This window comes from Triturus cristatus, chromosome 6 (assembly GCF_964204655.1).
Source record: "Triturus cristatus chromosome 6, aTriCri1.1, whole genome shotgun sequence".
NCBI lineage: Eukaryota > Metazoa > Chordata > Amphibia > Caudata > Salamandridae > Triturus > Triturus cristatus.
In genome coordinates this window covers 1,634,950,334-1,634,978,233 of record NC_140589.1, presented here as the reverse complement: position 1 = coordinate 1,634,978,233, position 27,900 = coordinate 1,634,950,334, and the positions used below count along the sequence as shown (strand labels likewise).

At 45.8% G+C, this 27,900-nt stretch overlaps 1 protein-coding gene across 1 annotated transcript in view; it reads left to right on the top strand.

Moving 5' to 3' along the window:
• Nucleotides 1-27,900, top strand: part of ABCG8 (ATP binding cassette subfamily G member 8) — a 246,531-nt gene that overhangs the window by 169,612 nt on the left and 49,019 nt on the right. Inside the window, exons 7-11 of the mRNA XM_085612782.1 lie at nt 3,495-3,660; nt 3,751-3,843; nt 6,120-6,319; nt 22,285-22,361; nt 24,194-24,461. Coding sequence (XP_085468908.1) covers nt 3,495-3,660; nt 3,751-3,843; nt 6,120-6,319; nt 22,285-22,361; nt 24,194-24,461 — 804 coding nt within the window. The remainder of the gene's footprint in view (nt 1-3,494; nt 3,661-3,750; nt 3,844-6,119; nt 6,320-22,284; nt 22,362-24,193; nt 24,462-27,900) is intronic.

The following is a 27,900-nucleotide window of genomic DNA, read 5'->3' as shown; positions in this document are numbered from 1 at the left end:
ACACACTTAACAAGCATGACCAAACCGTTGGAGCCCAGCTTTTAGAGAATGGCAAAATTAGTCAGAAATATCAGCTAAAATATTATTCAAGTAGCAGAGTCATGCGTATCCATAGAATGCTGCGAATTATGTGACTGCTGTTCCAGACACAATTTTAAATCTTCTGGGCGTTGGAAGGACTTAGAAAAATGATCTCTCCAGATGCGCATCATTGAAGGATCAAATAAGCCATATTTAAATCCAAGACTACGCAGTTGAGGACGCAAATCAGAGAATTCCTTGCGAATCTTAACGAAGTCTTGGCGAAGTCTTGGTGGATAAAAATGTTATTGCCATTTACCATTAAAGATGGAATTTCACGTGCCACTTTCCTTATCAAAACCAAATGATGATGACGAAGAACCTTAAAAATCCTTTGTCGTGGCTTGGTATGATGAGGATTGCGATGGGATGGAATCCTATGCGCTTTATCTATTTCAAATTTCTTTGGAAATTTAACATTTAAAAGACCAGGAATCAAATTCTCCAGATATAATCTGCAATTAGAGCCTTCAACATCTTCTGGCAAATTAAAAATACGTAGATTGTATTGTCTGTTACGATTTTCCATATCTAACAATTGAGCAGACATAGGGGAGATTTTAGCCACAAGAGGTGAAAAGGCGTCGATTTTAACCTTGTTATCCTGTATTTTAATGGAGTTATCCAAGACCCTCATCGACATGCTAGCCATATCTTTACGCAGATTTTTTATTTCTGACGCAATATTATCAGTGTTGGCATGTAGAGCATGAAGTTCGTCGAGAATTAAGGAAAAAGAGGGTTCACTTGATTCCACCACTTTAGACTTAACAGGAGGAGGAGAAATCTGTTGTTTCCTTTTATTATTGGGATTTTGTGCATTTTTACTCTCCATTTTCGTAATTTAAATAAAATGAAGAGGTAAATAACTGTAAAGCACAAATAAAGAGGATACACACAGAAAAATGCAGCAAATAAGGCAGGTGCAGCAGCTAAAATGGTCTGTGGGAATGGTTAGGCCAAAGCCAGGCCCTTTCCTGAGAGCTTGCTCCGCCCCCCTGACAGGAAATCTGGGCAGTACCTGATGACGAGCTCCAAGCAGCCACCAGAGGACGCAGCACACTGGACTTGAAGACTTCAGCACCAGGAAAACGCCCATACAGCCGCAGGTAGGCTTCACAGGACTGCCAGCAGTATTTAAAGATAAAAAATAATGCAAAAAGCTGAAATTCGGCGTTAAAAACGGCTCCAAAACGCAGAGCTCACATCGCGGCGGCCATCTTCGTAGGAAGTTCCTTTTAACTACATTGCACAGTCACTTGCAGCTCTATCTTACTTAGAGGATATATAGTATATCTGTCAACAGTTAGCAATAGTATGTCCTTAAAATGTAATTAAGAGGTGCAAGTATTCAAAGCTACCGAGCGCTCTTCCACAATTTGGCTGCTCTAGGACGAGCTTCCACAGCTCCTTAGCAATAAGAACTCACATCCAATGCCTGACAAAGGGAACCATTGCAATGCAAGCAGAAAATCTGTTTAGTGATCCCCCGCTGAATATTGAAAGTGGGGCATTGGCTCTGCTGCCTGTCAAGTCAAAACCCGCTTTATTCCATTCTCATATTAATATTGTAAAAGCAGACAAAAAATACATGAAATAATTTGAAAGTAAAAAATGCATACATAAAAATTTAAAAAGAGAAAAGGAGGCAGTACGAAGTACAGTATAAATATGATGTGATCATCCAGTGCAAAAAACGCAATATACGTTAATGCATCTTAGCAAAGCTGGGTCATTCAGGACATTCAAAGACATTCAAAGATTTCCTAAGATGAATAACCGACCATAGATAACTTGACACAGTGCAACAAATGGTCAAAGTGGGTAGAGATTGCAAGAACAGGAAGGCGGCACGTTATTGTGCAAAATTATATTGACGTAAAATAGTCAATATTAAACGCCTATGTCCCTAAAATGTTTTACAAAAAAACAGAATATGCAGGGTACTTTGTTTAAGAAAGACATTCAATGGGCATTTAGTTAGACCTTCAGACCCATCATTTATAGTAGCAAAAGAAGTCAGATTATTAAATATATCAAATCTGAAGCAAGTTAAAACAAACCTGTGGCGGAAAATGTGTACAAATTTGAGATATGGTTGAATAGACCAACATCATCTGATTCTTACCAACAATGGGTTTTGTAAGCTCCATGATCAATCTAAGATCCTCAAGTGAAGATGTACAGGCCATATTTCGCTCTTTCCTACTAATACACTCTAGAGTGTCAGAATGGTCAAAGTAGTCAGCATGTCCCAAATCAATACAAAGGAGCTTGATATAATTCAACAAGGGAATTTGTGCAAATAAGCACAATTTTAGACAGTCGCTGACAACCTTTAAATTTAATAAAGTATAATCGCGGGTCCAAATCTTATGCCATAAAAGAATTGGCTGAAGTCTAGCTGTATCTGATATAACGGGAGCCCCAAGTTCAGAATGACAAAGAAACGAGGAGCTACTCTAGGGAACAGAGAGGAGATTCCTAAAGAAGGCACTCTCCACCAGCTAAAGGCATTATTACTATAACCCCAGACTACTGTGCCACACAGAGCTGTCGACACACACTTTGCTTTGTAGATTGTTAACATTTCACTGAAAGTCTTCTTGGCAAGTTTAGTTGCAAACTTTGACAGCGCTATAGTGGCTTGCAAAAAGTGTAACTTCTTAGAATTGATGGCCTGTCTCCCGGAACCATACTTCTGAAATAGAATACCCATAAAATGAGGAGATAAAATTGATCTTTGTGCTGCCTATCATGAAATCATTACAAATTGACATTCTCCCCCCGCACTTCATTATAAATGTTTTATCCATGGTAACTAAAAAACCTAGATCCTTCATATAATTGACAAAACATATGCTAGTCGTCATCTGCTGGCTAGTACCTGCCTAAGGACACACATAAAGCTACTCGTCCTAGCAGCCATGGCTTCACCAGTCACGATGAACATGTTGGAGCCAAAGAGTGGTCAAAATGGGATAAGTGTGAGGTTCACATTAGAGGCCAGATTAAAATTCAAATGTCTCTGCCTGATCCATAAACGTAGCCATAAAGTGCCTTCCTCCTCTTTGAAGGGCATGGTCCAATGTTCTGTCCCCTGATGCAGCCAAAGCCTCATGTTTTACCAGCCAGAATTACCGATCGCTAAAATGATCCCCTGTGTCCAACAGGGGCCATTTGTGATCAGGTGTAGTGGCATCGCACCCGGGACTGCTGCTCCACCTGACTCATACTGACGACCTATATGAGCAAAATCCTCAAATATTCTACATTTACAGACCTTGAATATATCCAATTTTACACGTAAATGAGCTCTTATTGGAGATTTTTGGCACATGCAGTCCTGTCTATTTACTTGGCATCGTGCAGGGTTGGCCGAGCCGGCTAGTGACCTCTGCCCTCTTTTGCAGTTGACCTGACCAGCATTGATAGGCGCAGCAGCGAACTCGAAGAGGAGTGCCTGGAAAAGACCCGGTCACTCTCTGCGCTGTTCTGGGAGAAAGTCAAAGATTCCAGCAATTTTCTGTGGAAATCTGGCGATGAAAACAATGCGCCGACTACCCCGAGTGGACCAAGGTGGGAGGCATGTTATGAATAATGACATTACAACCCAATTACATTCGAGCATTATTCCTAAAACCAATACACTTTTTACATTCTTTACAGCCCACGTGTCACGTCGGAGAAGGCCATCATTATAGACAAACATTCACGAGAAGAGATGCCCAGGGGCTTCCAGCAGTTTTGCATCTTACTTAGGTAATGCTCTGGGATCAAATGGTATTCTTGCAAACTGAACAGAGATTTTATTTTGAACTGTAATGAACTCAGTGGTTGCTATAATTTCTAAAATAGCATGATTTGACCAATAGCCTTACATTTTTGTCACATTTACATGTTTAAGATGCGAGTAACTGCACAGTCATCTCCAGCTGGCACATTAATTTGCTCTTACAATTACTCTGGCCAGTGTTAAGTGGTGATAACAGCAGTAAACCAAGGTATCTGTTTCCTATTTCATACCTGTGAAGCCACTATTTACTGACATAAATATGCCAGAGAGACCTAGGTAAGAAACGAGGGGCGCTATGCCTGCTTTAAGCTCATTACATATTATCAATTAATTTTGCACGTTCAATTCTTTGATTCTATGTCACTTTTAAAGTAGAGGCTGTTGCTCTTTTGCTTTCTTCCCTTGGACTCTACGCTCAGCATCTGACTGGCCGTCTTTTGGATGGCACGTGAGTGCTGCAGGAAGACAAGTGCTGCGTTACGTTCTAGATGGTGCAGTGTTCACCGCACTCAGGAATTATCAGGTGGGTGGGATAAAGTTCTGTTGCATTTCTACAAGACAAGCCTGCTGGAATTTAATGAGTGAAACATGCCAGACAGTGAAACATGGGCATTTTGGTGCAGTAGGCACCAGAATTCACATGCTAGGCCCCTGTTTCAGGGCCAAACTCAGAATAAGCGATCATCATTGCACTGATGAATTCCAAAGACCCTAGCGCTGAATTTTATCAGACGTGAGAATTATCACACCTGACACAGCCACATTCAAACTCAGGCCACGTGTGTTCTCTTCTACACCTTGTCCCGAGTGTCTACTTTGTGAGGGCCAATCAGTGGTTTGCAATATCCAACATATTAGCCGAATATTTATGGTGCTGACTTCACCCACACACGACTGCCTGGATTTATCGAATCTTTTTTTCTTCGTGTATTTTGGCGGTATCATCAATGTCAGTCAGCACTGTAAAAACATAATTGAACATTGGAGATTTGCCACTTTGGAAGTTTGCTCTGTTCCATGCAGGGGAAGCGTATCTTCTTGCATTTTGCAACTGCTATCTATATCTCTTCCCACCCTGGACCTTCATTTGTCTGGACCATGTATTTTGAACCCCTTCTACCTTTTTTGCAAGCTGTTCTAATATCATTTAGAGCAGGCTACCTCTGGGTATATGGTTATCAGAAACAAAGTTAATATCTACCTATTTTGAATCTGATCTGTGAGAATTCGATTAATTTGTGAGTTATTTGTGCTGCGTCCAGCCCTTACAGCACAGTACTTAACAATACAATCCGCTGTGTATTCTGCACTGTCCTGATTTTCTGGATGCATTGTTATAGATGGTCCTAAAATAGAACTCATTGACTGCTCATGCAGCCATTAGCTCTCATTTTATTTTTAAACCGTCTTTTTGAGTATTTATAGCATTACATAATAGAGAAAAAGGACATGTGATACATTGTGACCCTGCAAGCTCTGAAGCTACACATCATATATTATGCAAATGGCATGTATGTGTCTTACAAATGGGTTGTGTGGTGGAAGTTAGGGGATGGTGGTGGTGATATATGGCAAGGGAAGCTGGGGGCAACCCCCTCGTCCTATAGGAGCGGGCTGGGAGCGAGACTGCAGCCATGCCCACACTCAATTTTACTGACTGGCATTTCTGCCTGGAAAAATTGAGCTGGTGTTCCTGCACCCGCTAACTTGATTGGCCATAGTAGTATGGTACTTGGGAATACTGCACCACCCAACCTCTAGCTATGCCATAGGCGAATCTAGAATCTGTTCATTTCACTTTTTAACCTATGATTTTAGCAGTTATTCGAGTAAAATCAGAGAATAAAAAGTCAGAAATCCATTTTCTGGAAGTATTGAAAATGTCTTTAAAAAATCGAGTCTTAAAATATCAACATTTTATTTTCACTGTGTTGGTGCCCATTTGATAAATTTATTTAATTGTTCATTTTCTAGTTTTAGGCACATAGATGTGAGCTGGAGGGTATGTGGTTGACCAAACGTCTGTCAGAAGACAAGAAATGGGGAGTTTGGAGTCAATTTATAAGTGGGCAGAAATCCGTGACTAAAATTTGCCATCATGCCAAAATTATGCTGAAAGGAATTATTTATTGTTTGCAGTAGGGGAAACACTTTGTCTCCTAGAATATTGCAATGACCAAAAGGACAAGTAGCAGCATTAACGATGCTATTGTACAATAAATGTCATGTGTTTTTGTTCTAGACGACAAGTCTCCAATGATTTCAGAGATCTTGCAACATTATTGATCCATGGATTTGAAGCACTTTTGATGTCATTATTAATAGGATTTTTATATTATGGCCAAGGAGGCAACAAACTCTCTATCCAGGACACCATAGCTCTCTTGTTTATGAAAGGGTCCATACCACCATTTGGAGTGGTTTTGGATGTTGTGGCAAAATGTAAGTATGCGACAATCAAACACACTAAATTGATTATGCAAATAGTTGCTTTTATGGTGAACAGGTGCCTATTAAGTTATTTCAGAAAACAATATTTTCTAAAACAATATTATCTTTCTGATTGCATTGACAGTACATAGGCATCATTGTGTCACTTGCTATAGTTTCTTTGGATAAGTACTAATATACTAGGGGGTTTACTGAGAAGAGTGTGGTGGGTGTGGTGCCATCTGAAGAATTCACTTCCTTATCAGTAGACACATATTATAGAACCTTTTCTGCTCTTTGGTATTAGAGCTAACTGATGTGTCATTCATTTTTTCACACTTATCTCCTATATCATATATTAGATTCCAGAATGTCTCAGGCTTATTTAATTTAGTACACAAGACTAACCTTCACCACACCACACTTTTTATCTTCCTTACCTCTCTTAATGTTACATAATTAAACTGGATGTAACAGACCATAAAATGGGCTTCATAATGGTTTCTGTACCCGGGTAGTAGTATCGTAAAATCCCTAATTTCTAGCAGGACTCACTTAACTAGTGTACATGATCCAAAGGTAACCTTACTAAATTTGCGTTGAGGCCTGATTTGGATTAGATAAATTCCACTTCTCTTCTGGGTCCTCTTCTTCTATATGTTATATATCACCCACAAACTCACTGAAAGGCAAATATCATAAAGTGTTAATCCATGCTGGCCAGGTAGGTCGCAGCATCCAATCTCAATATGTCCTTGTCAGCATCAAATGATAGCAAACAAATCAAAGCTATAATCTTTTTTTATTTTGGAGAATCAATCTTTACCATAAGGTCTGAGCGGCAGATGTAAATCAAACCTGTGTGGTAACAGGAGACATGCAGTTACCAGATTGGTGCACGTCTTCCATTTTCACAGATTTACAACACGGTTGGAACTCATCATTGAGTCATGAGAGTACACTGAGTGATTTTACGCATTCTGCAATAATGATGTTTTCAGTAGAACTTGTTTTGGAATTTCTCAAATCATAATACTATATTTTGGACTCTGACCATGGCTAAATGTATTCAAGCTAATTTGTTTACTATTACATACATTGTGGTGTATCTATGCATTGCAGCTGTTCAATATAAGTATGAATACCTTCTTATCTGCTTTTACTTAGCCATAAAGAGAGTTAATTAGCTCCACCCTAAACAAGCTCAGAAGAGCCCAACAATTTCTTAGCAGTGCAAAATTGAAGTAGATTTAATGATAAATGCAGTTCTCAGAGCACTGTTTTGCCTCATTTTAAGACCCACGATCCAATTTTTAAAACAATAAACTTTTGTGACCCTCCCTTAGCTTTACGGACATGAGGCGGGGTGGATTTTATACTGTATTAGGAGACATGCTTTCAAAATGCTGTGAACTACCAAAATAACATACTCTTTGCAATTCATGGTGTTCCCCTTTAACAGTGATTGTTTGTATATGCCATGACCTTGACAACACCCTTTAATTTGTCTTCATTAGACTGTGGCCAAGATATTAATCTGCCCATAAATGTGGCAGATGATGAACTGCACTGGATCTGGAACACTTTTCAGAGTGGGGTGATGGCCTGTTTCATCTATTAACTAAAATCATAAGGCTTCTGAAAATTCTTGGTGTAGTTATCAATGATTTTAGCAAATTTGAAAACACCCTTCTACAGCAGAGTATGGGGCAAGGCCTCATAACCATTTTTATGTTAAAATGAGGCCCAGTAGTGCATTTTGGACTCTATGTACATATATATTTCAGTTTTATACAGTGTGAACACTGCCCAAGAGCATTGGAGTGCTTTATGTGAGTACCAGATTACATTGCATAAGGTCAGATTTTGTTTTATTTTAAGGACGGGAGATTAAGAGGTCTATTAGGATGGCGGGCGGAAAAACACCCCGACTGCCATGGAAGGGGAAAACACCGCTCGCCGGCCCTGTGGGAAAACCGGCTGCCAAATTAGCATTACCCGCCCAAAAAATCCGACCGCGGTGGTATGAGGCCAAGAATAACCGCCCGTAGCGGGCGGAGATGGCCAAAATCCGTCCGCGGCAGTCGGGATCGCGGCGGAAAACCAACAACCCGCCGCAAGTATAGCGGAGACACCGCCCCGGAAATTAGTCTATCCCTGACGGTCCCACGCTACGTACCACCGTCTCCGACCGCCGCAGTGGGAGAGCCAGTGGAAGAGCTGAAGCACAGCCACCGCGGCGGACGAATCATCAAAAATATGGCAGACAAAGCCAAAACCCCACAAGAAGGCCAAAAAGTGCACACAGAAAACTAGACATGCCTCTCAAATACACAAAACACACCCCAATGACACAACCACATGGCAAAACGAAAAAAACGAATTCCAGGACAACACACCTGTCAGCAACACCCCAATTAGACACACCCACATAGCTGAGTATAAAACCAGCCCCTTCCCTGACCACAATCCCTTGCAAAAATCCAGGTGAGAAGGGACACATATCCCAGCTGACAGGAGAGGCAAAGGAAACAACATCACTAGCCACACCACACACAGCACCACCACCACCTCCACACCAGCACAACTAACCCCCTGCACAACACACACCATACACAGCACAACCACAATCACCACTCACACTCCTGCACCCACAATCACTTTGCACACCACACACCATGGCCACACAGAAAATGCCCAAATTCACTGAGAGTGAGTTGAAGGTCATGGTAGATGAGATAGTCAGAGTGGAACCACAGCTTTTTGGTACCCTGGTCCAACAGACACCATTAGCCACAAGGACACAAATGTGGGCTAGGATAGTCCAAAGGGTCAATGCAGTAGGGACCACCCCAAGATCAAAAAAGGAGATCATGAAGCGGTGGCATGATCTGAAGATGGTGGTCAAGGAGATGAGGAGCAAGAACCGTGAGCTGGCTCAGAGGACTGGCGGTGGCCCTCCCATTCCACCAAAACCATTCACACAATGGGAGGAGAAGGTGCTTGCCATACTGCATCCAGAGAGTCTCACAGGAGTAGCCGGGGTAGTGGAGGCTGGTAAGTACAAACAAATGACTACCGCCACTCTGCAATGTACTGCCTTGTACAACTACAAAGCTACACCACCTAGGGCACATACCATCCATCTGCACCACACACTCACAAAAACATGGCTCACAGATCCAACATTCACCCCAAACATAGCTAACAACATAACCATGGGGGCATGTGTACAGGCAGACAGCTCTACAACAACCACCAGCCCCCCTGGCCCACACCTGAGCAAGATGGAGCCCTCCTTCACCCCACCCAGGAGCATTTGGAAGCCATTGAAGTACACCAAACAAACTCACAGGTAGGTAGCCATCTTCATAATGAGGGTGTCTGGGGGTGGGGGGCCTGCACCACTACTCCCACCATGCCCCCTGTCCCACACCTGAGCAGGATGGAGCCCTCCCACCACCCCACCCAGAAGCATGTGTCAGCCATTACACAACCCACATCAAACTTACAGGTAGGTAGCCATCTTCCCAGGGAGGGTGTTTGTGTCTGGGAGGGCTGCACTACTACTCCCAACATTCCCTCTGTTCCACACCTCAGCAGGATGGAGCCCTCCCCCACCCCACCCAGGAGCATTTGGAAGCCATTGCAGTACACCAAACAAACTTACAGATAGGTAGCCAGTACATGCACCCACCCATTATTCACATATTAAATGGTGCCATATGACAACACCAGCCCTCTCATTGCACAAAGAGGCATACCTACCCCATTGCCAAGCACAGTGTGCACACAGGTAAGCTAAGGAAATTGTCACAACCACCAAAGTGTGACACACCAATGCACAAGTAGAAGAAAGCCTGGGCACATTCATGCACAGCAACTAGTTACATGTGCATCACCATGGGGCAAGTGCAACAAGGACCATTCTAAAAATATGAAAGCATGTGTGGTAGCACAAATCAAGATATGCACATGACAGGACAAAGGGATGCAGGAGATGACAATGGCCAGTCCATGGCCAGATGTGACGTCTGCTAGGTCAGACAAATAAACTCTGAGTCCACAATTAAACACATGTTGTGCCAGGCCCTAGATGGCAACAAGTTCTTGTAAACCTCAATTGTGCACGGTTCGCATGGTATGCCTTGACACCTCGCACCATGGACAAGTAATGCTTGTACCACTGCATCATGTCAGGAAGCACAGTACTGCACACAGTCAACATTGTGATGATATGTCAATTGTGCAGTGTACAAAAAGTGAATGACACACAGCTAACACAAAGCTTGCCGGGTGCACTGCAATGACCATTTCACATCTGACCCACAGGTGACCAAGCACTCACTGCCGAGGACAACACCAGCAACCTGCAGAGCCAGTCTCCACCCCCGGTACAAGGACTCTCGGATGTTGACTCCCAGGATTCCGTGGAGATGAGCTCGAGGCCGGCCCATCTGGTGTGCCAGGAAGCAACAGGTCCCAGGACCCCGGCGTCCCCCCACCACATCTGCGGCAACAACAACTCCACAGCAGACCCCTGCTGTCACTGCCTGTGTGGCCACCACCACCACCACCAGTGCTGCCTGCAACACCGTCCCTGTCCCAGAGGATGCCCAGCACACACCACCCATGGTGGAGGGCAGGAAGTGGATGCGGGTGCCCACAGTGGTGAGGCAACAGGTCTGTGGCAGCAGGGCAGGTGGGAGGGGCAGGGTCATCCAGGGACACCAGGAGGCTGGGACCCACTCCCCAGAACACATCACCAGAGTCCTGGGTACATACGAACAGGCCCAGGGACGAACGGGCCGGTCGGACGATCTGTTGCATGAGCTCATCCTGCTGATGAGGTCCATCAACAGCCGCATGGGACAAATCGTGGACCTCTTGGGCCAGCAAGTGGTGGTACTGAGGGACAGGCATGCGCTCCAGATAACACCTTCGCCTCCCTCTGGTGGGCTGCACAATGACAGTTCACCATCTTTCCCTGCGCCCACAGAGAGGGGTGAGTCCTCAGACCCCACTGGCCCTGCAGCAGGGCCCCCCCTGCCAACCGATGAAGGGGCCGTCCCAAGAAGACCCTGGGAGTATCTGGAGGCCAAGCACCTGCCAGACGCCAGTCACGGAGCCAGCCATGATGGCAACCCTCCGCCACTGCATTGACTCTTTGGACTATCCTTCCCCACACTGCCTTGTGAATGGCATCTGTCTGTTGGACTGGGTCACCACAGCAATGTGGTGACTACTCGACCATCTGTCAACTCACTGCTCCCCCCCCACTGGAAATGTACACCCCCTCGCATCTCACCATAGTAAATAAAATATCCTCACACACATTTTGTTGTCTCTGCTCCGTCTTTATTGCAGGGTGTGTAGTCTTCAACATGATCACAATGTACCAGGACCATGGGATGTATGTAGGCAAGGAGAAGTCGAAGGCACCTAGGAAAACACAACAGAACAACTGTCAGTGGTCTGGGTGTGGTATCACAGACACCACACAAGCCCTAACACCAGGATAACCCAACATGCACATGTCACAATGGCCACCAAGTGTCAACATAACGTCCCGTTGATGATCCCAAATGACATGTCCTAGAAACATTTCCAACCACCACTGAGTCTACAACTGGCTGATGCTACAATTCTCACATGCCCCTTCACGACAACAGCAATATCATCAGACAATGGGTATGTTGCACATTGAGACCCACCGTCAAGTAAAGTAGCGGGTGATGAACTGTTCACGCAGGTCAACACCTTCCTCCTCGCCACTGTCCTCATCACTGGACACGGCTTGGTTTGCAGGCTGGGGCCTTGGGTCCTCACCATCATCCAGAAGCAGGGGAATCTCCTTGCGAATAGCTAGGTTGTGGAACATGCAGCATGCCACAACAATCTGACACACCTTTCCGGGCGAGTATGCCAGTGTACCTCCGGTCTTGTCCACGCACCGGAAACGTGACTTGAGAAGGCCAAAATTACGCTCCTCCACACGACGTGTCCTCCCATGGGCCTCATTGTAGCGGACGTCAGCCGGGGACCTGGGATTCCGCAGTGGGCTCAGCAACCAGGGACGGTTGGGATATGCAGAGTCACCTAGGTATGACAAACACAAATAGACATTGCAACGTCGCAGAGTCTCAGGGGAGCAGGTCACACACACAGTGGAAATGGCGGTTGGCATGCTCCGCCGCCAGAATGGCGGTGCCTCATGTCAATGTATGACACCCATATCACAGTAGCTACCGCCTGGCACCGGCGGTGTGTCACCAGCACCCCCATTCACACAAGTGCGGTAGTCATAGGCATGGAGACATGTGGAAATGGCGGTTGGCATGCTCCAGCGCCAGAATGGCGGTGCCTCGTGTCAATGCATGGCACCCATATCGCGGTAGCAACCGCCTGGCACCGGCTGTGTGTTACCAGCACCCCCATTCACACAAGTGCGGTAGTCATAGGCATGGAGACATGTGGAAATGGCGGTTGGCATGCCCCGCCACTAAAATAGCGGTAGCGCACACCGGGCCCATGCGGTGTTACACCGCCATGGAGCTCGCCCTAGGGTCAATGCGAAGCTCGATAGCGGTGGCATGATGCAATTTTGAAGATCGCGGTAGGCGTGCTCCGCCACCGCGGAGGCGGTCATTGGCTGCATTTGAAAGATGCACCATCGCAGTAGCGCACCCCGGGCCCCAGCGTTGTATCACCGCCATCGAGCATGCCCTTACAGCCAATGGGAGCCATGATTGTGGTGACATAATGCAATTTTGAAGATCGCGGTAGGCGTGCTCCGCCACCGCGGAGGCTATCATTGGATGCATTTGAAAGAGGCAGACCTGGACCACCAATTGCTGCAGCTTGGCACCTTTGAAACGACCCCAGGGGGCTATATATGTGGGAGTGAGCCTCACATTGCCACTGCTCACAGAGCCTGCTGCCTGAGACCCCTCACCTGCTGCTGCCTCCAGGGACTGCTGCCTGAGACCCTCACCTGCTGCTGCCTCCAGGGACTGCAGCCTGGGAACCCTCGCCACCAAAATCCCCTGCTGTTGTCTCACGTCTACAGTGATGGCAAGGACAGAGAAGATCCGTGCCAGTCCCTTCACGAGCGAGGAGCTGGAGGTCCTCGTGGACGAGGTGCTCACACAGTACCCAAGGCTATATGGTGCCCCAAATGTCGTGGTAAGTCTTCAACAGTGGTGTGGTAGGGAGGGGGGCCACACATGTAGTGGACTGATGCAGTATGTGCCTGGGAGTGTGGGGTAGTGTCATGCACTGCTTGACATGCTGTTTCCAGTGGGAGGGTGTGTGTACCCAATGCCACAGCTTTCCCTCCCTGCACATGTATGTATGAGTGACCTGTGTTGTGTTGTCAGCCATACAGTGACACAGAAGGTTGTTCATGCTGTAGTCAGGACAGTGATTGCTTGGCTGGAAGTCTGTGTGTGCCCCTGTAGTCCATCTCAGTGTGAGCCCAGCTGGCCTGCTCAGTCCCCGGCTACAAAGACAAGGACAACTCACTCAACATACAGAGTATGACATCAGTCTTGTCAGATATCACACCAGCTATGGCCCATCTCAGCACTGTGGTTTGCCCACAACTGCCCTTGTGATTGACATATTGGATTTGTGATCTCATGTCCATCCATGTGACCACCATGACACATTCAAATATTCACAAGACAGGGACATTGATGGCTGCACAGTCTTGGACACAGTGAGTCCACCCACAAACACAGGTTGACGTGATGTATGTGTTGCTCAAGCAAACAATGGACTGGAGATGTGGGCAGGCTATATGGGTGTTTCAGTGCTGGCATCCTGCATGTGTGTGAGATGTGCAGGGACTGTGTTCCCCCTCACACCTGCATGCTTTAACATCAGCTTTTCCCATGCAGGGGTCCCATGTGGGCTGTACTATAGTCTCTGATTGACCTATCGTTGGATATGTGATGATGTTGTATCTTGCTGCCATACTGATAGATGTCAGTACATGGCACTGTGTCCCTGATCATTTCTCCCTCTTGTCTCCCATGCCTGCAGCTCAAGGTACACCAGCGTAAGGCCGTGTGGAGGGCCATTGCAGCGAAGGTGCGAGCCCTGGGGGTCTCAAACCGACGTCGCACCCACTGCCACCAGAGATGGGACGACATCAGCCGGCTGGCAAATAATGTGGCAGAGATGACCCTGGGGCTGCTTCCTCGCACTGGGCGTCTGGCACGGCATGACACCACTAATGGGGCACATCTTGGCGGCGACACAGCTTGAGCTGGATGCACGTTTGAAGGAGCATCAGCAGCAAGCCAGGGGTGAGCATTCGGGGAGTCTGACTTTGGCTGGGAATGGCTGCATGTGTACAGAGCCTGTGCCAGAGCTGGCCTCTGTGATGTTGGTGGTGTGATGCTGTGGCATGTAAGTGGCTGCTGGCCTGGGTGCCTTCACATTACATTCTGAGTTGTGCTCTTCAGGTTTCTTCTGCATTGGTGTAGTCTTGGGAATCCCATGGGAGGAAACGGCAGTGTGCCCAATCTGCGTACATCAATGCGTCCATTGCCTGCACCCATATTGGGGAGGGCTAGACATCTTACAGCAGTGTGCAGCATTCTATTGTCCCCAAGGTATGACATGGTGGGTGGCATGGGCTAATGTCCATTGTGGACTGTCATTTTGTAGTCTGGGTCTGTGTTGTCCCCTCCTGTTCCATCCAGTTCTGTCATTGGCAACAAGTACTGTGCCCCCATCATGTCCATAGATGTGCTCAGAACTAGTTGTGTGTCTGTTTGAACAGAGCCACAAGCAGGGTGTTGTGCTGTGTGATCATCACATGGCTCACTCATGCCTGAGTTTCCAGTTTCCACGCACTGCTTGAGTCTATGTAGTGAGTTGGCACAATGTGATTGCACAGGGTGGTGTGCAACATGTTGATTTGCTCTACCTTTGTCATGTATTGCTTGCAAATGTTTGTTCTGTTTTTGCGACTGACCTGACCCTACATCTCTCTCTCCCATGCAGCATCACCTGTGGTTACGGAGGGACAGGAGACGGACACCAGTGGGGGTGAAACTAGCACCACACCTGCCCAGGAGCCCAGTGACACAGATGTCACCAGCGCATCAGAGGGGGACAGGAGTATGCTGGAGGAGTCCCAGCCTGAGGCGCAAAGCACTACATCATCCGATGCCAGCGGGGATGCGTCCATGTTGGAGGGCACAGGGAATGGGGACTCTGCATCGACTTCCACCACACAGTGGCCATTGCCCACCCTGCCAGCCTTTTCCTCTGGTGCTGCCCATGTCCGCCTCAGTAAGAGGGAAAGAGTATCCTTCACCCCTGGCACCGCTGCCCCTGCCCCTGTCCCCCCTGTTGCCATCAGTGCTGAGTCTGTGGACCTTCTGCGCCAGCTGTGTGTAGGCCAGACAGCTCTCCTCAATGCCTTCATTGACCACGACAAGAAATTGGCCCAGGTGGTTGCTTTCATGGAGGGCATACATTCCAAAGTGGATGGGCTGCACCGGACAGTCCAGGCTTTGTCATCAACAGTGACGTCTGCCCTGCAACAGGCACATTCACACAGTCCAGCTCCAGTCCCTTTGTCCCCCCGGGCAGTGGCCATGTCTGACGATAGTGACCACGGTCCACATACATCAAAGTCACGATACAGTACACGGAGCACACAGCAGCAGCAACCCAAGCGGTCCCGTGCGCAGACACCATCCCCACAGAAGACCAAAGGCTCCCCAGAGAGCAGGGAGAAAAGCCCGCCAGGCAACACCAGTGGACAATTAGCAAAGCAGCAGACCTCAGGCACACATGCCTCAGTGGCATCCCCATCCAAGGACTCTCCTGCCCCTAAGGCATCACGCAAAGATAATCGTACAGTGTCTGTGCCCACCAAAAGAGGTGGTGCATGCCAAGGGTACACCTACGAAGGGCTCAAAGGCAGTATATCCAACCACCTTGACTCCCATTCCAAGCCCAGTGAAGCAGGGGCCGGAGGGCACTGTAGGGGTAACACCTAGTAAACAGGGGAAAGGGGGGGCAGAGGCGAAGCAAGGCAAAGTGTTCCGCTGGGTCCAGCACATCACCAGAGGGGCTGCCAGTGCCTGCACCTGCTGCAGCAGTGGTGGTGTTAGTGCCTGTTGTGCCCACACCACTTCTCATTGATCCCAAGTCAGGCAAGCCATTTAGGATCCCCAAGAAGTGGAAGGGCACCCCTACACTATCTCCCAGCCACACCGTCTGCATGACTCCACCTCCACGTGCCACTACACCACCTGGTCCAAACAGCCCTCCAGCTTGCCAAGCCACTGATAGCTCTACCTTAGCTGTTCCGCTCTCCCCCCCTTTAAGTGCCCCGACAGTCCCCGAGACACAGCCAGCTCCCAGTCTGCCTGACAGCCAAGTCTGAGTGTTAGTCACCTCACACACCTGTGTCTCACACAGGTGGGCCTGTACTTCACTTTGTTGCCCCCTGACTGTGTTGCTGACCATGGAAAGGTACAGTCGCACACATTCCCTGTGCAGCTTCTCATGGACTCAGTCTGCAGTTTGGCATGCCCACTGGCCTTGCCGTTCACTGCTGTGTTGGACCCTTCCCTGTGCAGCTTCTCATGGATATGTTCTGCACTCTGCCCTGCCCACTGGCCTTGTTGTTCACTGCTGTTTTGCCCTTGCCTGTGCAGCTTCTCATGGACATACTCTGCACTCTGCCCTGGCCACTGGCCTTGTTGTTCACTGCTGTTTTGCCCTTGCCTGTGCAGCTTCTCATGGACATGCTCTGCATTTTGTGCCTTACTCTTCTCTTCTCATGGTGACTATCTGTGCAATTTGTGAATAAAGACAGTTGCTCCAGTTGTCTATTTTGTCAGTGTCCTTACTGAATAAAGTTATTTTGCTGTGTGTAAATGGTTTACTGAGCCACATGGTCTGTGTGGCACTTCAACATGGTCAATGTTTGGGCTCACTTGCTCTCTTTTTTCAGGGGTGACAGGGTCTTCAGTTCTTCTTGGCGCATATGCTTGTGGTGGCAACGGTGTCAATTTTGAATGGTTTGCAGTTGTCATTTATTTGATTAGTTCATGTTGACTCTATTGTACACATGTCAGGTTGAGGGGCACTGTCAGCACAGGGTGGGTTTCTGCACACAGTATTGCAGGCAGGCTGTCCAGGGTCATCATGTGTGTGTTCTTCCTATAGGTGTGCCCAGTGGTGTATGTGTGTGGTCATCTTGTGATGGGCAGTCACCCTAGTCCCATGGCTTACTTTCCATGTGTGCTCTTGGATGGCCAGGTAGTGTGCAGTGTGAAGGGGGTGAGTTTGTGGGGAGTGTTGATGTGTGCAGGCCTATGCAATGTCAACTACACACGTGTCACCCAGGTGTTGTATGCCTGTTGTTTTGATTGTTCATCCCTGTGGATGTGGTTGTATGCCCATGTGTGAGTTGTATGTTGTGCACTGTGCAGTGTGTTGGTGTGTCCTTGCAATTCTGTCTGACTCCTGCTTGTTGTTTTTGTCACTTGTGAGTATGCAGAGGGTGTTACTGGCAATTCAGTGTTGTGTTTTGTTGCACATCCATGTGTCTGGTGGCTGTTTGTTGGGTCTGTGAAGAACTGCTGCTCCACACTGCCATTGTGGTTGTGTTTTCTCATGCCTTGCTGTCCCATGGTGCCTTCTTGCCTCCAGTGTGGCATGTTGTGTGTGTTGTCATGCCATCCCCTATCTGTGCTTCAGCTGCCTACCCATTGTGGGTCTGCACTCCCTCTCTTCGTGTATGGTACACTCCTGCCATGCCCCCTACTGACATGCAGTACACTTCACTTTGGTGTGAGCTGTCCCCTTGGTTTGTATGTGTGTGTGCCTCCCCATGACTTAATTTGTGCCACTGTGCTTTGTGGTGCAGTTCTTTGTCCAGGGTCATTGTGCATTTCCCCAATAGGTCATGTGTGATGTTCTGGTGCTGTTTGTCAGTCATGGTTGCTGCTATGCAGTTCAACTGTGTGTGCTGCCCAGTCCTGTGGTCAAGTTGTTTCCACCTTTGTATCCCAGACTTGTGCATCTATTGGGTGTTGTGTTGGATGTATGTGTGTTGTTTGTGTTATTGCTTCACATCCTGAGTGTGCTGTTGTCTTTGTGCTGTGCTGTATGGTGTTGTGTGGGTTGCTGTTCTGTCACTGATGTCTGTGTGTGTCTGGTATGCTTGGTGTGCACACACAGCTTGTTGTGCATGCAGTGCTGTGTGTGTATGTTGCCTTGTGATTGCCTGGTGTGCATCCCTTGATGTCGTGCTATGTTTGCTATGTGATTGTTCTGCCAGTGCATCTGTTGTTTGTTTGCTGTGGCTGTGTTGTTCTGTGATGGTGCACTTATTGTGTGTGTTGTGGTATGTTGTCTGTGCATTGTTCCTGAGTGATGAGGTTGTGCACTCCTGTTGTGTCTGTGCTCCCATTGCCTTTCCCCAGTTTAGCTGCACAGGGCATGTCTGTTGTTGTTGTTGTGGCTCTGTGTGTACTTCAGTTGGGTTATGTGTTTGTTGTATTTGTTTCCACATTTGTGGTGGCATCCCTGTGTGTGTGTGTGATGTTTGTGGCTGAGCCCAGGGTGTGTGGTTGTTTGTGTGTGTATTGCCTGTCAAGTATTGCCAGCCTTCAGTGTGTTTGGCACTGGTGTTGTGTGCTGCTGGTGTGGGGAGGGGGTATGTGTGTAAATTCTTACTGGTGTTTGTCATTCCTGAGGTGTGTAGATGGTCCCTGTGTGTAGTGCTGCTGGTGTACTCCTGTGAAGTAGTTGTATGGATGTGTGGCTATTCCCAGTTTGACTTCAGGGCCTTCCTTTCATCCTTGTGCCTCTACATGGTTTGCCGTGCTGTCTCCCTGTGTGGTTGCACTGAGCTGTCTGTGGTTTTATTTCACTGACTGTGCCAGCCATGTGTGCTTTGATGGTGTGAGGGTGCTGTGCTCTGTTCCTTTTGTTGATGTGACATACATATGCTTATTGTGTGTCTCCATGGCCTTCCATTTGTGTGCAGCCCACTTTGGTTTCCCTATTTGAGGTGATCCATTGCTGTTGGCATGTGGGGTGTGTATGTGTGTGTATGTCAGTTTGTGATATGTATGTGTGACTGTGCAGGCTGTGTGTCCATTTGGATGTTGATTCCTTGTGAGTGTTCATTTGTTGCTTGTCCTCATTGCTTTTTCCATGAGTGTAGTGTAGTGTGTGTTTCCCTGGCCCTATGCAACTGTGCTGTGTGCTGTGTGTTCCTGTGCAGCCACTCCTGCATTGTGTGTCTTCATGATTGTTTGTTGTGTGGTGCAGGGTATGTATTGCCCTGGCTTTTTCTTGTGTATGGGGTGCGCAGGGGGGCACATGGCATGTGCCTTCATGGGGTGTGCTAGTCTGTGGTGGTAGTGGGTGTGTCCCTGTGGTCTTAGTGCCCTGGCTGTGCCTTCTGCATTGTGCGCATGCATTTGCTTGTGTTCGCCGCTGCGGTGACCTGACCGGGACATTGCTGCATGGTGGCGGTAGCTGTGTGTCCAGGATGCAGCGGGCTGACTTTGTGGTAGGTGGGTGATGTGTGGGTGCCCTTGTGGATGTGTCCCTGTCCCCCCTAGGGTGGCTGATGTGGATTTGGAGCCTGTGTCAGGCCGTGGGTTGTGTGTTATGGGTTGTGTTATTGCGTACCTGCTTGGTTGTCCACGGCAGTCCATGAGTTCCTGGTGATGTAGCAGGTACAGCACCGGTAAGACGTGTAGGGCTGGGTCCATTGCGATCGTGTCCGGGTGGAGTGAACCGGGACTCTGGTTCGTGCTCCGCTGTCGAGTTTCCGCCATCTCTGATTGGACGGTGTCTCCGCTGCGGTGCATCTGCTTGCTTGAGTCATCCTAATTTGTGGAGCGGGCGGATGTCATTCTGCACGGCGGAGGGTCTCCATTGGCTCCCACCACCTCGTTGGTGGGCGCACTTTGATGGCGGTGGAAATTGGCCTATGCTTGGCCATACTAATATGGCAGCCGTGATGTCCGTTGCTAGCGGGCATTTTTCCGCACCGCCAGCGCAGCGGTGGTCCCACCGCCCTACATCCTAATGGACCCCTAAGTGTTTTGCTCACAGTCAATTCTGGGACTTGAACCTAGTTCCCCAGATTCAAAGTTGGCAGCTTTGGCCATTAGGCCTCATTCATATTTCTCAATTCATGTGTGAAAGTCATACACAAGTGGGATGCTTGTGTATGATTTCGTATAGTGAGCACATTCTCTGTTGAAAGGGTTTTATGAAATAAAAGAAAATGCAGCACTAAATACTGAATGGTCCACCAGAGCCTTGCTTAGGAGTACTTGCAATGGTTTGTTTTAAAACTGGACTTAAGGACATAGTTCGGCACGTTGCACCAGTGGTGCTGGATCAGTTTTTACATTGGGGTGTGCTAACATTAATATTACATAACTGAAGTCATAGGGATTGTGAAAATCCTAGCTTCACATAAAGAGTAGCAAATGTATTCATCAGGAGAGTGGGAAGGATGTAGTACATAGCTGATGGTACATTTTGGAGCACACTGTCACAAATATATTACTAACGCATCATGCGGTAGCACACTGTCATTTACAGACAGCACATTTTCCATTGATATGGCCAATACATTTGAACAGACATACAGTTGTGCTGATATAACTATATAGCACACAAATTATAATGTGTGAAAATTGGGTTTCCTTGAATATTTATCATTTGCTCATCACCAAGTAAAAGTGTCTTGATTTGTTTTGATCCTTTTAAAATCTACATTTCCATCACACTTTAGAATTACAAAAAATGTGCTTCATTTTTGCTTCCCTAACTGCTGAAATATTCTGAAATATGTGTACTGTTCATTCACAGGTATTTACATTTTGCTGTGTGTTACAAAAAAGTATAACATCTAGATTTTCCTTTCACACTCCATGTGCCCCAGCAAGATTGTCACGTAGTTCATCTCCTTAAAAACTCCTCCCACTTTTCAGTCAGAGAAAAAAAGTAAACACCAATCCCTATATTGAAAGAATAAGCAGCAATTTGTCAGAAGACATAGCCTGATATTTGACCTCTGTATTTGAAACACACAAAATATGACAAGACAAATACAAAATGTCAAGGCATCTTTATTTATTGCTCTTTCACAACTCATGAGAAATCAGCAAGGGAATCACCAGTAGGTTGCGACCCACAGTTTGAGATACTATCTTCAGCTTTCATTGTCGCCCTTTCCTCAAATCTTCTTACACCCTATAATGTAGCTCGTCCTTCTTTGAAAGTGGTGTCGCTGTGTGTCCTTAAATCCAAGCCTTAAAATAGCACTCTGACTCTGCCCAATTGTTGTTTTGTCCTGCTTACGTAGAAGCCTCTTTATTTTAATGTACTGAAACTGATAGGATAATTTTTAGGATAGGCTTAAAAGTGCATTTGCTTATGTCATGGCACCTCTATTTGGCTGAAAAATTAAAACATACAAAAGGTTCTCAGAAACACAGTTTCCTTTCGGTTCTCATTGTTGCATTATAATGTGGTTTCCTGATTGGTTGAATTGGATGCTGTATTGTCTCTGCATCTACCTCACAGAAATAGTCCATGTCCAGTGTCCTATCCCATATCAAAACATGCTCCACAGTGTCATGCTTCTTGCCTTCAAAGAATGTTGTGAAATAATTTATAATTCAATGCTTATGTGCTTCATAATATTAATAAAATATAAGTGTTCACTGTTTGTTCCCGTCATGCCTTGCGTGCAGCAGCTTTTATTGATATTCAGTTTTATAAGTGTAATCTTTTCATTCAAGTCATGTTCTATTTTCTGCACGAACACACTGTTTTTCAGCAAAAGTCTCATAACTTTTATTCTGGTTGCCCAAAAGCACAAAAAAAAACTACTTAGCCTGTGATCTAGTCAGTCAAAAATATGTTTCAATTTACATTTACTATGTGCACCTATTTCTGCCATATAGGTCATTCCGAAAGAGCCATGCTCTACCATGAATTGGAGGATGGAATGTACTCTGTGACCCCCTACTTCTTTGCGAAGGTACATTTATATCCACACATTGTAATAAGTGTTTTGTCAGCTGTTGCTAACAAACTATGGACCCTTCACCTGAAGGGTATGTGTGTACATATGTGTATGTGTAAGTTTTGTGTATATTTATGCAGCTCCTTGTGACATCAGGTACTTTGTCAATGCTTCTATGTTGCTCTTTGCGACACAAGACACAAAAAGTTACGTTGATTTGATGAGGATCTCACTCATTTGAAACGGAGAAGGTTGTGCCTTAAGCACTATACCACAACCTATTGACCCAACAACATCAGATTCTACTATATCACCTTCGACCTCGTAGTCGATAGAGCCTCAATTTTACCAAGATACTAGCAATGTGTTGCAGGTTGCCAATCTGAGTGCATTTATCAACTTACTTTTCATCCCCACTTTCACAATGACAGTAGTATTCTACCTCAGGTAAGGAGTTAAACCCTTAGGGCCTAAATTAGAGTTTGGTGGAGGGGTACCCCCTTCTGGCTTATTATTACAAGCGCATCATATTCTATTGCATTTGCAAAAAGGTGAACAGGATATCGGTCAGTTTTGTGATGGAGGCAGAAACTGTTGGCCAAACTTTAAATCAGGTTCTTAATGAGGACTCTCAATTTTATTTTATGTAAAAAATGATTTGCCATAATTTAGCTGTTTGTCCAGTACATGTACACAAATTTGATTCTTTCAGCCATGCCCAACAATCCTGAAACTACATGTAAAGCTGGTATCCAACACAACACTGGGGAAAGAATGTAGCCTTACGGCTAGAGTGGTCGACCTCGAAGCTGGGGAACCGGGTTCGAGTCTCGGCAACGATGCTCAACGTTCTGTGATTCTCGGCACATCACTTAATCTCCCCGTGCCTAACAAAAAAAAAAGGAATGTGTCCCAATGTAATGAAACTGGTGCTCATGTAAGGCGACCTGATACCCGATGTCTCGGGTCTAGTTCGCACTATATAAAACTCTAAAAATAATAATCTAAAAAACAAAAAAAATTCAGATTCCTAAAGACCTGAACATCTTTGCAGCTCTGTCTCATGCCAACTGTATACAGAGAAGCAGCTACTGTGGGTGCCAAAGTATCATTATTACTTCAATCTCCGAGAAAGGTATCCCTAAAGGAACAAGGACGGCTGCTGCGAGATTATATTTGTGCCTTTCTGGAAACAACACAGCAGATCTGGGCGGCTTGTGAGCAATATAGTTTCAAAAGTAACTTGAAATGCACCTATTTGAATCTCATAATTCCTCCCTGGAATGCCATCAAGCACTTACATAGCCCCTCGCGAATTGTGACTATCAAATTGTCAGCAGAGTAGTAAAAACCACATCTTTGATTGTAACAATGTATTGATTCAGCATTTGGAATTATACGTATGCTAAATTTGAATGTGTAATTGAGTAACAAGTTTATTTGTGTGAGTACTTTGGTGAAGCCACGGCTGTCACATCTTCCCAGGAGTATTCATGGAACTATTTGTGAATTCCAAGAAAGTCAAAAGTTAGGAGCTACCCCGCAGGTACAAAATTTTAACATTCTTTTGAATTGGACCCTTTATCTTTTACAAAAGTTTGAAATAATTTTGGTTGACTCAGAACCTAAGGTGTAGTTTAAGAACTGGAACTAATAACCTGTATTGCTTCGAATATTTTGCCTCAAATGTTCCAAAACAAAAATAAAAAAATACAGCTCATAACATTCTGCAGAAATATTTTAAAGTGTTGTACATGCTTAGCTGACACACGTGATTACCTTCTAATTATGATGTAGCTATTAGTTACATGATCTGATAGTAATTGTAACCTTAAATATCTTGCCAGGTTTTGGGTGAACTACCGGAACATGTCTCTTTCACTATTTTTTACGGCGTTCCAATCTATTGGCTGGCAGACCTTAACCCAGAACCTGAGAACTTCCTTCTAAACTTTCTGCTGGTTTGGATGGTGGTCTACTGCAGTCGGGCAATGGCATTATGGGTATCGGCATGCCTGCCCACCTTGCACATGTCCTCCTTCTTCTGCAATGTGCTTTTCACCATTTTCTACTTAACCGGCGGTTTTGTGATCAGCCTGAAAAATCTATGGGCAGGTAAGACCGAAACATCTCAAGGTGTCCACATGTTCTGTTTGCATTTGCGATCTACTTACTTTTAGTTTGTGCAACTAGGAAATAATACGTCATGCCGACATGTTCCTATCTGTCATTGTCATTGACAGACCATTCAATCAAAGCCACGATGATCACTATGTAGAAGTGTGAAGGTCAGTAGTAGTGACCCTAAAGCAGCATAAATAAAATACAAAAATCGAAACTGATATGAGCTTGCAGCTTTGTGTGGTGACTTAGCATTCAGCCAGTGGTGGAACAAAGGCCTCCACAGCCCCTGCGGTGCGGTGGGCCCCAGAGCTTCACAGGGGCCCCTCAGCACAGTACCTTGGTGTGAAAGCTCCTGAGTCTGGGTGGGAGGCTCCATGTAGTTTGCAGGGGGGCCTCAAGTTTCATTACACTAATGAGGTCATGGAATGTTGTCATCATGAAGGATTCATGGGACCTGTCACTTGGCAGTTAGCAGGGCCATAGCTATCAATAGTGCAGCAGGTCCTGCTTCACCAGGGCCCAGGAGTTGGAGGGGCCTACTACACCACATATATAGAGCTGTCTTCCCTATGAAAACAGGAGATAAGGACCCAATTTTCTTGGTTGCATTGTGGCTCATAGCACCTCAGCTACCACACTTGCAGTTAGACCTGTGCTGAGCATCTCATAACATCTACTTGTGGCATGGTTCATCTTGAGTTTGCCAATCAGTCTGCTTGTCCATCTCACCTTGTGCTTTTTACCTGCACACTTGATGTCCAATGTATACTCTTGCTAATCTACTGAGTCACTGTCATGTTATGAGTTTTCTTATCATGCAATATGTGGCACTTGTCCTACCTTTATGTTCTATGCTGAGAGTGAGGCACACATTATCTCAGACCATGTTTACGTTTGTAATGGCCCACTGTTCTGGCATTCCTTCTTCACAGATTTCAACTTTGACAACAACACTTGTGGTTCGAATTCATTGTTGCAGGGCCTGCAGGATGTGGGCTCCTTCATTGAATAAACTTATCTTGTATTACTTTTTTAAGTTCAAAAGGTTTTTATTGGATAAGTAAAGGTGTCAATACATGAGAAAGAATACAAACATATCTTCAATTAGAGGAGAAAAGTAAAACATGGTAATGAAAATATACAATTAATCAGAGGATAACAGAAGTTTAAGGCTAAGTAACAAAAAGCAGCGCTGGTACTAATGAGCAATAAAGTAGCTTATATGAAAAGAGTAGTACAAATGAAAAGCAATGTCACTCAGGGAGGCTTAGAGACCTCTTGCTGAATAGGTGAAACATGAGAGGAGCGTTTAGCACAGGTATCTAGATACAAGGTTACAGGAAGCCATAAATCATGTCGTTTAGCAGCTAGACTAAGGGGGTGCACAAAAGCAGTATCTAGCCTGTGATTATAACAAACATTGTACCACCATGCTTTAAAAGAAATATTCGTAAAGTTTTTCCAGTTGACGGTGATTTGCTGGAAAGCAACAGCTAACAACAAGTCAACAATTTGCGTGTTAAGATCAATGTCATCCCAACAAGGAGAAAGGCTTCCTAAAAAAATATTGATAAAAGAGAAGGGGGATGTGGTGTGGAATATGGCATTGATTTGGGCCCAAACTAGTGTCCAGAAGTTTTGCGTGAAAGTGCAAGAGAAAAGCATGTGAAAAAGAGTGGCCTTAGGAGCAGAACAGGACCAACAAAGATCCGGTGTAGAAGAGAATCTCTTATTCAACACCTGGGGAGAAAAGAGAAGCCTGTTGTATATGAAAAAGAGAGTTTGTGTAAGAGAAGCAGCTCTAGATGTCTTGCGAAGTTTGGTCCATAATTTATCCCAAAGGGAGGTGGGCCAAGAGATGGCAAGATCAGATTCCCACTGTTCCTCAACTTTGGACTTTGGCCTAGGTGTGAGAATCGTATGAAATGAGTGGTATATTGAAGAGGCTGTAGGGTGAGTGCGCAAGAAGGAATGAAGCTGTGAGGTATGATTTGGAGGATGGGCATGCGTGAGGGGGTTGGAGAGAAGAGCATAAGTGGACATGACTGCATTTTTAAGCGTAAGATACTTGCAGGCAAAAGAGCGAGGGAGATGGAAGTGTTGGCTGAGAGCGGAGAAGGATAAGAAATCAGAATTGGAGACGAGTTGAGATACCCAGATTAGACCCCTCTGTCTCCAGGTTTTCCAATAAAAGGGCTTGCGATTGATGGTTATACTATTGTTGTGCCAGATAGTGGAATTGAGAAACTCTGCTATAGAGGAAGGGGGGCCTGGAGAGGTGGAAAGAAGCAACTTGGCTGTGAACTTGTGGATAGGAATGGAGGAAAAGTGAGGCTTACGAGAGAATGAGAGATATTCAGCAAAAGTGAAAGGGGATAAAGAAAGCCGCTCAATGATGACCCATAAGGGGGACGGCTCAGCAGGGTCTTGCAGCCAATAGGAAGCTTGCCGCAAAAGGAATGCTTTGTGGTAAGCGGGAAAATTCGGGAAATTAACTCCACCCTCGGATTTGGGGAGTTGCAATCTAAGCAGGGACATACGTGCTTTTTTGCCGGACCAAAGAAAGGAAGAGAGAATAGTGTTAATTTTCTTAAAGAACTTAGCAGGGATAGGAATTGGGATGTTGGAGATGGTGTAAAGGACTAACGGGGAGAGCATCATTTTAATCGTATCAAGACGACCCCACCAGGAAAGGTATAATGGGTGCCATCTGGAAGTGAGGTCGGATAATTTCTGGGTGCATTTATTGAGGCACAGCGAGACAGTGTCGGAGAGGGAGGGAGTAATGTGTAGACCTAGATATTTGATGTGTGAGGGGCTCCAAGTAAAATTGGATGCCATAAAGTCCGGTTTAAAAGTAAACTTAGTAAGGGGTAAAATCTCACACTTGTCATTGTTTAGCTTATAACCTGAGATCTGGGAGTAGTCATGAACTTCAGCTAGGAATGCGGGAATAGAAGTTGCGGGATTAGACATGAATAATAGAATATCGTCTGCGTAGGCAGCAAGTTTAATATTAGTGTGGGAGATTTGGAAACCGTGTAAGTTGGGATTCTGACGAAGCTTTGAAAGAAAAGGTTCCAGGGCCAAATTAAAAAGAAAAGGGGAAAGAGGGCATCCCTGACGAACACCCCTACCTAGATTGAAAAAAGAGGAAACTAGACCATTGGCACAAACCGCCGCTCTAGGACTGGAATAAAGGAAGGAGATAAAGGAGATGAAATGTGGGCCAAATCCAAACCATTTAAGGGCAGAGAAGAGGAAAGTCCACTCCACCCTGTCGAACGCTTTTTCTGCGTCTAGGGCAATAGCTGCTAGTGAATGTTGGAATTGTGGAGATTTGGAGAGAACATTAAACAAAAGTCTGGTGTTATCTGTGATGTAGCGACCTTTAACGAAGCCAGATTGTTCAGGGCCTAGCAATTCAGGA